The sequence below is a fragment of the Capsicum annuum genome, chromosome 6, assembly GCF_002878395.1.
Source record: "Capsicum annuum cultivar UCD-10X-F1 chromosome 6, UCD10Xv1.1, whole genome shotgun sequence".
Lineage (NCBI taxonomy): Eukaryota > Viridiplantae > Streptophyta > Magnoliopsida > Solanales > Solanaceae > Capsicum > Capsicum annuum.
Window position 1 is genome coordinate 33,968,341 of NC_061116.1, and position 11,301 is coordinate 33,979,641.

General features: G+C 31.1%; 1 protein-coding gene across 1 annotated transcript; it reads right to left on the bottom strand.

Moving 5' to 3' along the window:
• Positions 1 to 381: 381 nt before the first annotated feature.
• On the bottom strand, positions 382 to 1,823 carry LOC107875086 (kirola-like). The gene is made up of 2 exons (XM_016721719.2): positions 1,620 to 1,823; positions 382 to 803 (listed from the first exon to the last, which is right to left on the bottom strand). The coding sequence occupies exons 1-2, from the start codon at positions 1,798 to 1,800 to the stop codon at positions 451 to 453; spliced, it is 534 nt and encodes a 177-aa protein (XP_016577205.1). The 5' UTR covers positions 1,801 to 1,823; the 3' UTR covers positions 382 to 450.
• Positions 1,824 to 11,301: the final 9,478 nt, after the last annotated feature.

The window sequence follows — 11,301 nt, forward strand, 5'->3', positions numbered from 1 at the left end:
ATTTTCTCTTTACATTATGTAATATATTTTACATTTTTTTTACCATGAGTGACTAAAAATTCTATAACTAGGATTGTAGAATCTTTTGTGGAAAATTACTTCTAAGGTTAATGATTATATGAATTTTGATTACTCATGTAACTATCTTTCTTGTTCCAATGATTATATGAATTTTGATTACTCATGTAACTATATTTCTAATTCCTTTACTTTAACAGTTTTCTAGTGGTTCTAAATATTAGAATAAGTCCTATGTTTAACTTGCTTGAATAAAGAAGTTGCAACTGAAAAAATGGATTGGTAACAAAAATTTCGAGTTTCTCACCCGTCTAAAGATTAATGCTTTAACAAAATTTATCACTTGAGACTAAAATAGGGGTACATTATTTAGCGGTTGACTCACATAACTAATATTTATATTCTTCAAATATAACATAATTTATTCATCTGCTAGCTCGAAGTAGCCAATATTGCAGAATATTCATCATTGCATAAGTTTTTGCGCATATATATATATAACTGTTGAAAATCATGAATATTTTTTTTTTCTTTTTTGAGAAGGTGACCTTCAATATCTTTGGTCACCTCAATGAAATAAGCCAAGAGACCGAGGGGCTCTGGTTTTTCTTCACTCTTTTTCTCATATGCAAGTGTAAATGTAGCCCATTGATGTTCACATGATGAAATAACAGTAAAAGAATTATATAACTCTAACAGGTCTTCGTCAATCACCTTCCAAATTATTGATTTCTTCTGAGGATCAAAGTCTTCAATCACCTCCTTGGCAAACATTTCTTTTCCATCTATAATCATAAAATACAAGAGATAATACTGCATATTCTAATGTTCAAATATTCCTCATAGAAGATCTAAACATTCATAAAATAATATAATTATCTTTTTTATTTTTATCCTTAATTTTATTTCAATTTTCCTAAAACTATCTGACAGTAATGATGATTTGCCTGAGATACTTTTTGTCCTGACTGAAAATCCCATTAAAATATCAAAAGAAATAATTATAATTTATAAATTTGGGTATAAATAGAACATATTATAAATTTGATTATATTATGTTTGGTATGATTGAAATAGTTTTCCATGAACTTTTTGTTCTTAGATTATCGAGCAAAGGTATGATTAAACGCCACCTTCATGTGATACATATTTCAAGAGTAATTTAGGGTCAGGGTCATGCCAAATACCCCAACATTAATGGTTGTGTAAAAATAAATATATAAAAAATTATTTTTAATGAACAAATATTTTCTGCTAAATGTTTGGGAAATATTTTGATATTTGGTTGGTGAGTGAAAACTATATAATGAGTGGTTTAATTTTATGAAAATTTTGAGTGCTAACTATTAATTGTGTTTAAGTGTGTGTTGGTGCGAATAAAACAAAATAAAAACTTAAGATAGTTTTAATTAAGAAAATGACTTCCACCCACGAGTGAAAGAAGTTATGTTTCCTTTCTTTAATGCAAAATGTTTTACCCAGAATATATTTTGATACAAAACAGCATCAGAAGAAATCTGTAAAATTAACTTACGAAATACGAAATGCATTTAAATGTCTGCAAGCAAATCATATCGAGAGAGAGGAGAAATATATTTTACCCTCATATTTCCTAACAACGGAACCAATCTTTAGGGTTTCACCTTCATGAATCTGAAAATGACTGATATTACTAGGGGTTATATTGGGTACATGATGAGTATTTGTGTGAAAAATATCATGAAACATGTGTCCTCCACACTTCACTTCCATTGAAGCAATCAACTTGCCTTTCACACCCATAGTTTCCTGTCCTCGGAAATGCAGTAGCCTTGTGAAAGGAAATGGCGAGAAAATGTTATCTAGTAGGCTTTATATAGATTTTAATTAGACGTGAGAAGCTAGCAAGTAGAAAACATTATGTACTACCTAACTTAGTAAACTGTTGTGGTAACCTAATTAATGGATTCTTTAGACAATTCTAAAATAGTAATTTGACTATTTTCAGTCAATGCTCCACTTCTAGTCATTTTAAGGAAATCTTATTTACCCAAATAATGAGTTTGGCCAAAAATATCTCTTACTATACCTTTAACTTAAATTATATCCTCGAGAGTATTCTTGTAAATGAAAAACATCGTTAATATTTCTAAAAATTAGCAATTATCTTCCTTTCAGTGCCCCACAATTTAGAAACTAACATGAGCTTCAAAATCACGAAACGTTACTTTCACGTATTCAACGAAAAAGAAAAAGAAAAAAAGATGGATGTTTAAAGGAAGGATAGACGTGCTTCTAAGTCCCAGATCCAAAGACAAAGAGGCTCTCACCTTGCTAAATAATATTCCGATATTTAATAAAATGTGCTGCCAACTACTGAATTAAATCATAAAAGTTTCATCCAATTAAAAAGGAAATTAGACACCATAAATTGATATTCTTTGTAGCAATCCCTTGATGGAATTCGGTCGATTCCGTTTTTAAAATGATTTGGTTTTTCGGTTTGTAAAAATAAAAATTGAACAAACATTAATTTGGTTTGGTTCGATTTTGACCGCATAATACCTACCCCTTGCGATCCCAATCAATAATGCTATACTTTGTCTCCTGACAACATTTGTATTACAGTAAATGATATATTTGTTGAGATAAAGGATGATCAGAAGAAGGCATGTAAGTATTTAGAGTAAACAGAGTTAGCATTAAAAGCGTTATACAATGTAACAATAAAGTTAGTTATAACTGTTTAGAGTTAGTTACAACAACTATTGACTTAGATTACCTAGAAACTAAGTTAGAGTAACTAAATATACACTTTCTACACGATATTGACTACACTACCGAATATGATCTTATCATCGGGGGCGGCTCAACGCTGACGGAGCCTAAAGCGAGACTTCAATGAGAGGCATTAAATAATTTTTATTTAAGAATTTTCTTTATTTGAAGTCTATTTTTCTAGCTTTTTGAGATGTAAAGATATGAATAATGGTTTTTTAATCAATTTCTTCTAATAATTCTTTCTCGGTTGATAGTATTCCGAATTCATTCAATCTTTCTTGAGACATTGTTGATCTTAAATACGATTTTATTAATTAGAATTTTGAAAAACTTCTTTCAGCCAAGACAGTTGTAAAAGGGACGGTTAACTTTATTCTATAAGAAATGTTTGCATTCAAAAACTAATCTAGTCTTTTTATTTGGTTGAGGATATCGAGTAAACTATTATCATCTACTTGTACTATTCCCCCTAACACTTTTAGTTCAGAATGTAAGTCTAGACCATTAATATCTGAGTGATTATAATACTTTAAAAAGCATACAAGGTTAATACAATATTTTTTCAAAATCTTGTCATTTAGTGATTTCAATTTTTTACCATTTATAAAAATCAAAAGTATTTTCATAAGTTTTGAATTGTTCAAATCTATTTTGAAGTGAAGATATGGCTTAATCTACTATGTACAAGAAATAATCAGTTCTAAAAGATTCTTCAAGAGACTTTGTGATTTCATTTTGAGCATTCTCATTAAACTGTCTCTTTCTATATATTACACGTTTAGAACGAAATTCAGGTTCTATATTCATTTCAGATGAAATATTTTTAGCAGCAATCACATCAGTTATAAATCCTTCTTCTTTATATTTTTTTTAAAAAGAAATCAAACCTCTTAACTGATTTATGGCAACATCAATTTACATATGTTTTGACTATAATGATTTGCTAACTGAGTTAACTGTAAATAATATATCATACCAAATAATAATACCTAATGAAAATTGAAAATTCTTAAGCTCATATGTTGCTAAACAGTTCGCTTCACTTTTTGTTTTTGGATCCTCACCGACTTCTACTAATTTCAATAAAGCATCTATAATTTTTAGAGTTTGAAATCGTATTGCTTTAATACTTTCAAAACGACTTTCCCATCGCGTTTGTGACAATGATTTAAGAGTTAGACTGGCCACATTATCATTTAAAACTTTTCATCGTTTAGTTGAATGAAATAGCTTTTGTGCAAGAAATAGCCATGTCACAAAGTACTAAATTTAGATTATGACAACCACATGGAGTATAAAATGCTCTTGGATTTATATCTAGAAGTCTTTTTTGCACACCTTCATGTTTTTCCTTCATATTGGATTCATTATCATATCCCTATCCTCTTAAATCATCAATATCAAGCCGAATATTTTTTATCTCATCTACAATAATTTCAAAAAGACCCTTTCCACTTGTATCATCTACTTTTAAAAACTGTAAAAAAATATTCATTAACGTTTATTGGAGTTACTGAAATATCTACACTTCGTAATATAAAAGACATTTGTCCTTGATGACTTGTATATGGAGTTCTATCAAGTATGATTGCGAAATACTTTGTTTGTATAACTTTTCTAATAATTTTATTCTTGATTTCACTTGCCAAAAAATTTATCAATTTATTTTGTATATTATTTCCAAGATAATGGTTATGAATTTCGTCATTTTTAATTCGCCGAACATGCTCTTGCATTACTGGATCAAATTATGCTATCATTTCAATTAAACTTAAAAAGTTTCCTTCATTTTCCTGATTGATCTTTTCATTCTTGCCTCTAAATGCCAATTTATTTTTCCAAGAGTTTTTATGACAACAATAATTGTTGACAATACATTTTTTCAATGTTCTCTATCTCTATTAATTTATTTTTGAACATCTTTGTTGATTATCCTATTTTTGTTCAATCTCATTTCTAAATCAATCCATGTGCTCATATTAACTATATGCGCATTTGTTGTTTCATAATCTTTAAGCTTAGTACTAAGATTTCTCCAATATCTACTACCTTCATTAGCTAGTTTATTATTTCTAGCATTAGAAGTTGTATTACACAACTTGCAACAAAAATAAAATATTCTATCTAAATCTTTAGAATAGACTAGCCATTTTCTTTCATGTCTTTCTTCATTTGCTAATTTTTCAAAATAATGTGCATTAGAAAAATGTCATAGGAGTTTATCCTTAGGAAAATTTACGTCCGTGATTCTAATTGGTCCCTTTTCTACTAATAAATATCTCAACATTGTATTGATATTAGTCCATTGACTAAGATTATATATTTTTTAGAGAGTGCCGCTATTTAACTTATTTAAAAGTTCTTTATTTTCTTGAAAATCTTCGTTGGAATCGAATTTCTCAATAATTTCTTCTTCTTGAACTTTATTATCATCTAACTCACTAAAGTTAGTGACTTGTTCTTTTAGAGAACCCTCTTCTATATTTTTCAATTTATTTTTTTTATTGTTTGTAAAGAATTTATCAAGAGCTCCTTTTTGAGATGCCATTAGATTTTTGATTTCTCTCTTTCTTTTGAGTTTTGAATGACCGTATTCATATTTTCTAGTTGACATATTTAAATTTTAAATAAAATAATTAAAATTACCTACACTACAAATAACAAAAATAACAAATATAAGATAAAATTTAAAAATAAAACTAGAATATGAAATTATGAAACCTGATTAGAAATTTTAAGAATAGATTCCACAATATATTGTGACTGCTTTGACATACTTCTTTCAGAACTTGAAATTTCAGAAAAAATAACAAATGATATTTTTTTTAATCAATACATAAAAATATTTTCCAACTCTTGCTAGAAATAATAGAATTTTGCACTTTTTGAGCAATTGAAACTATGAAATAAATATATGAAATTTTTAATGAAAAAGGTAAAATAATCGGCTCTATATATAAGAAAAAAAAAGTATTTTAGCCTAACAAAAGAAGAAGAAAAAGAGTGTTCAATCTTCCTAACATTTTTCAAGAAAAAAAGGGTAAAAAGTAAAATCATATTAAATGCTCAATCAACTTTTCATCTTCCTAATCAAATGGATAAATTCAAAATATCTCTTTTCTTGTGGCTTTATATTTACCATTTTACACTGAAAAGGTTAGTATTTTATTAAAATATTAAATCCATATATATAGGACATAGTAAAAATATGTCCTCCCCCTAATTTGGGGGCCTAAAGTTGTTGCTTCACTAGCTTTAGGTAAAAGCCGGCCTTGCTTCATTCCTCTCTCTGTTCTTCTTCTTCTTCTTCTCTTTTCTTAACTTTATTACTTCTGAAGATCCTCCATTATTGAATATTCAATAATCATGGTATCAGAGAGGGAAGCTCAAAATTAAGTTAAAAATCTCAATCGCAGTATTAACTCACAGATTCTGGAATTTCAATTCTACCTTAAAGTTAAGATCCATCAATGGTGGCTTCAACTGTTGGAAACAATTGAACCATGAAAATCTCCAATTCATCTCATCCTACTAATGGAATAGCTACTCATCCTTCTTCGGTCACTCCAAATTTGCCGGATCATAATCATCCACTTTATCTCTCTACTAAAGATGTAAGTTGAAGTACATGTAGTTTAATAAATTAGTGAAGAGGATTATGTGATATGGAGAAAATTAATAAGAATAACTTTGTTAAGGAGGAACAAATGGGGTTAGTATATGGTATTTAAAACTTTCCGGTAGAGTTCCATAACCAATGGAAAAAGGTAAATGTCATTGTATTGTCTTGGTTGAATAACTCTATGTCAAACTGTCTTATAGTTGGTGTAGTATATGAATATAATGTTAGTGGGGTATAGAAATATTTGAGAAAATGATTAAATATGATTGATGGTTCAAGAACTTACAACTTACATCAAGAAATTGCTTGTATAAGTCAAGGTACAGTATCAGTATTTCTGTACTATTCCAAACTTAAGCCTTTATGATATCAATTTGAATCCATGGTACCTTCTCCTATTTTTAACTATGATAGATTTATGTATTTTATCATCTATATTCATAGGTTGAATCTCTATCAACTCTTGATGTGGTTGAATAATTCCTATAGTAATGAATGAAGCCAAATCTTGCTCATGTTCCCCTTGCTATGGTTAATCAAGGTTATACTATGAATATTAATGAAGGAAATCATAGAATCATGTCTTAATTTTTCAATGGTGTTAGTTTGTTGGGTGCAACTCTAGAGATAGTAGGTGCAATAGCTATGTATGAAAGAATTAGTGCTCAAAAATTGAAAAGATACAATAATCCTAACTATAATTCAAATATTATATATTATCATTATAAGCTTACATGCCACTACATGATGGACTCTATAGGCTAGTTGTCTATCCTCCAAGACATCCAAAGTATGTCGAGGAATAAGGAGCTGATCAAGGTCCAAATAACTATGCTAGAGGTGATTAGTTCAAACAATGAAAGTTGGGTTCTGGCACTGACAGTGGATCTTACAGTAGTGCACACAATGTCATGATGAAAGACTAGAAGAAAAATAATGGTGTGCATTTTAATCATGATCATGTGGCACCTAACCCATGCCATGGTCAGGCATCACTGTACAAATCAACAACTACATTTCATACCTAATATCTAGCTCAAACTGGTTGGAATGTAATTGAACACTACATAATACCCCTACATATTATCAAGAGAAATATGATAAGATCCACAAAATATTGGAGAAAAATTAAGATCTTGTATCATTAACTAATGCAGTAAATGTCAGGTAACTTTGGTACCTTGTTGGTATCTAATTATCCACAAGAGTGAATCCTTAATATAGGAAAAGTAATCACATGGCTTTTACTTTACAACTTTTGAATGATGAAACAGTGTTCAAAGCTGAGTAGCTTAAGAAAGTTATTTTACCAAATGGTGATTCTAACATATAATGGATACTGGTACTAGCAATATTTCAAAGTATAGTGATAAACAAATGTGTTGCATGTTCCAAAATTTTTCATGATCCGAGGCTACCCCCTAGTAGCGGTAATGGTTCTTACGGTCATAAGAGACCACAAGCTAACTTATGAGCTGGTACTTACTATGAGCATGGAGTAAACTGATAAATAAAGACATATGCTTAAAACAAATGATAATGTTGTAAGGTTTAAATATCGAAACACGTTTAAATCATAAATCTGAACATATGAAGACATACTGAAAAGACTGATAAAACAACTGATAAACTAATTAGCTGTCTGAATGTCTAAAAAGCCTTTAACTGACTGACTATGGAGTTGATGGGAAAAACCATCCAACTAACTCCGACTGAATAGAAATATTGAACTATTAAGATAAACTGAAATAACATAATAATGTCCTCTATAGATGAGGACTCACCATAACTGTTATTGCTGATAAGTTAAACAGTTTAAGCACGGTCAGGAAACTAAGCGTCAAAATCTATGATATAAGACACCATAGCGCGAAGAAAGTATGCGATCATTAATTTGAATATACTGGTATATAAGATGAGGTTAAGTTGAAATGCAAGGGTTAACAGCATGTGAAATAATGACGAACTGAATAGCATGAGATAACTGAGTATGCATGCATGAAAACTAAAATACTAAGAATGCAAGACCAAGCATATGATATTTTAGAAATAATCTATAAACTAAATTATTGAAATTTGATAACTGAATAATTCAAAGTCGGTATATTATGATCTTGCAACCTGACTTGAATTCTGTACTTAATACTGAGTTAACACTTTGGGAGGCATCATGTAACTGACATGCCCCAACATAAGCTAATCGTGGTCCAATTTGTAACCCCAGTTTGAAAGGTTATTAGTACCGTACCATGTGTACTAATACCAGCTGAGTGGATCCACTAATCTGATGTCCCAAAGGACTAGGGAGTCAGTCCAAAACTAGCGGGTGATCCCTAAGTAAGTGTTAGTCCTAAATTGGCAGGTGATATCTCATAATCCTATGCTAGCTAGGTAGTTATGGAACTTAGGGACACTGGCAGGTGAGGCCCCATCCCTAGGTTTGCTCAGTGCTAAATCCTACTCCCAACTAAATAACACTAGAATCACGAACTGGTCTGAACTAAGTTTAACTAAACAAACAACTGATCATAATAACTGACTGAATGATAATACTCATGGTATATTTGAAATCATTCTAAAGAAACTAAAATTATGTAAACAGCTAAGTATTGGGCGCTCATAACCCTCCAGCATTGAATAGAAATAATGATATGGATATATAAAACTCTGAAAAAATAATAGGGGATGATTAATTAAAATCCAATACTTAGGAATTTCATCAAACACATGAGAGTCATGAACATAAACATAGGAATGGGTAAATCATGGGATAATAACATAGGTTGCAATACTAAAACCATGAATTGAGGATTTGAATGTCTAGAGTTCAATATTCAAAACATCTAGTATCTTATTCCATCGAAAACACATGTAATCATAACTTGAATCAAATTATTAAGACGTTCGTCGGTATAATTCAACTTAATCATTAAAATCCATAATTTTGAACATAAAAATGGACTCTTGGACTCCGTGGATGAAAAGGGCCCATGGATGAACATCACACATACGTCACTTGACGATTTTGTGAAGAGTCTTAAGGATTTTATTAAATGTTGAGCTTGAATTCATTGATTCTATTGAATGGGTTAGTGTTTGTTCTTGAGAGTGGAATTGCTTTTGTTTAGAGGATTTGCGAATAAAGGGGAAAGAATGCTCTTAGGGAACCTAAATTTCGTATTATGGATGCGTTTAGGTGAGGTAAGTTAATCCAAATTCCCTTAAAGATAAGGATTTAAAATGTTAGATGAGACCACCCAATATAGCGCGACCCCTGGCTGGGTCAAGAAGCCAACGCAATGTGACCCTAGGTTATGTCAAGAAGCCAATGTCGTGAGACCTCTAGCAGGATCAAGCATCCAACGCGACGCGACTCCATCACCATGCTTTACTATTTTGGACATTCAATCATGGTCTAAACCTCGTCTAAAAGTTTTGAAACCTCCTTGATAGATACTTTTGACCTCCCTAAACATGAATCAACTTAGAAATCATTATTTCGATATAGGGAAGGCCAAACTAAAAATCCCCAAAGATTAGGGGTCTTGAAATGGCTAGTCCTTAACACATGGTGAAATTTTGAAGGCTTTGGACCCCTTTGCATGTACTAAAACCTAAAATGAGCTAAGAGTATTACAGGGTATTACAATATTTCCCCCTTGGTTACATTTATCCTCGAATAAAATGGGTTGAGCGGAGAATATTAGGGAAACTAGATTCTCATACTGAACATACATAACTAAAATCATGATTACATAACTGAGCCTAGATCATGATACAAGAACTGAACTAATTTCATGAAGGCATGTAATGACATTAAATAGATTATATAGCTAAAACTGAGCATGAAAAAGAGTCAATCTAAGGAAAAATATTACCTTAAGTTGAGTCTGGGTTTGTGGAGAAAAGATGGGGGAACTTGTATGCATATCTACTTCTGCTTCCCAAGTGGCTCCCTCAACAGACTGATTTCAACAAAGATCTTTGACCAAGATAACTTCTTTGTTCCATAGTTTACAAATCTGATGATCGATGATCTTAACTGGGATTTTTTTGAATGAAATATTGTTGTTACCCTCCGTATCCTTAAAAACAACTATAGCTGAATATCCAATGCACTTCTTTAAAAAAAAAAGATCAAACACTAGATAAACTGACGCCAAATCTGCAAGCAACTTAAGCTCATAAGCTACCTTTCCACAATGGCTTAAGATTTTGTAAGGGCCTATATATCGGGTACTAAGCTTCCCCTTCTTTCCAAATCTCTTCACTCTCTTCATGGGAAAGATTTTTAAAGAGACTAAGTCGCCAACATCAACCTCTAGGTCTTTTTTTCACATATCTGCATAAGATTTCTGATGGATTTGGGTTGTCTTCATCCTCCCCCAGATCAACTAAACTTTTTCCATTGCATCAAATACTAAATCTGGCCCTAACAAAGAAACCTTATATTGCTCGAACCAACCAATAGGAGACCTATATCCTCTCCCATAAAGACCCTCAAATAGAGCCATCTGGATACTGGAGTCATAACTATTATTGTAGGAAAACTCAATGAGAGGTAGATGGCTATCCAAACTACCTTTAAAGTCTAGAACACAAGCTCTCAACATGACCTCTAGGGTCTAAATAGTCTTCTCCGCCTGTGGGATAAAAAGTTGTACTAAGATGAACTTAGGTACCAAGACCCTTTTGAAGAGTCTTCCAAAAGTGAGAGGTAAACTGAGTACCTCTATTTGAAAAGATCGACAACGGGACTCCATGCAACCTAACCAACTCTCTAAAGTAGAGCTTGGAATAGTACTCTACTGAATATGAAGTATGAATGGGCAAGAATTGGGCTAATTTGGTTATCCTGTCTATAATAACCCATATTGAATCATGATGACAATGTGTACGAA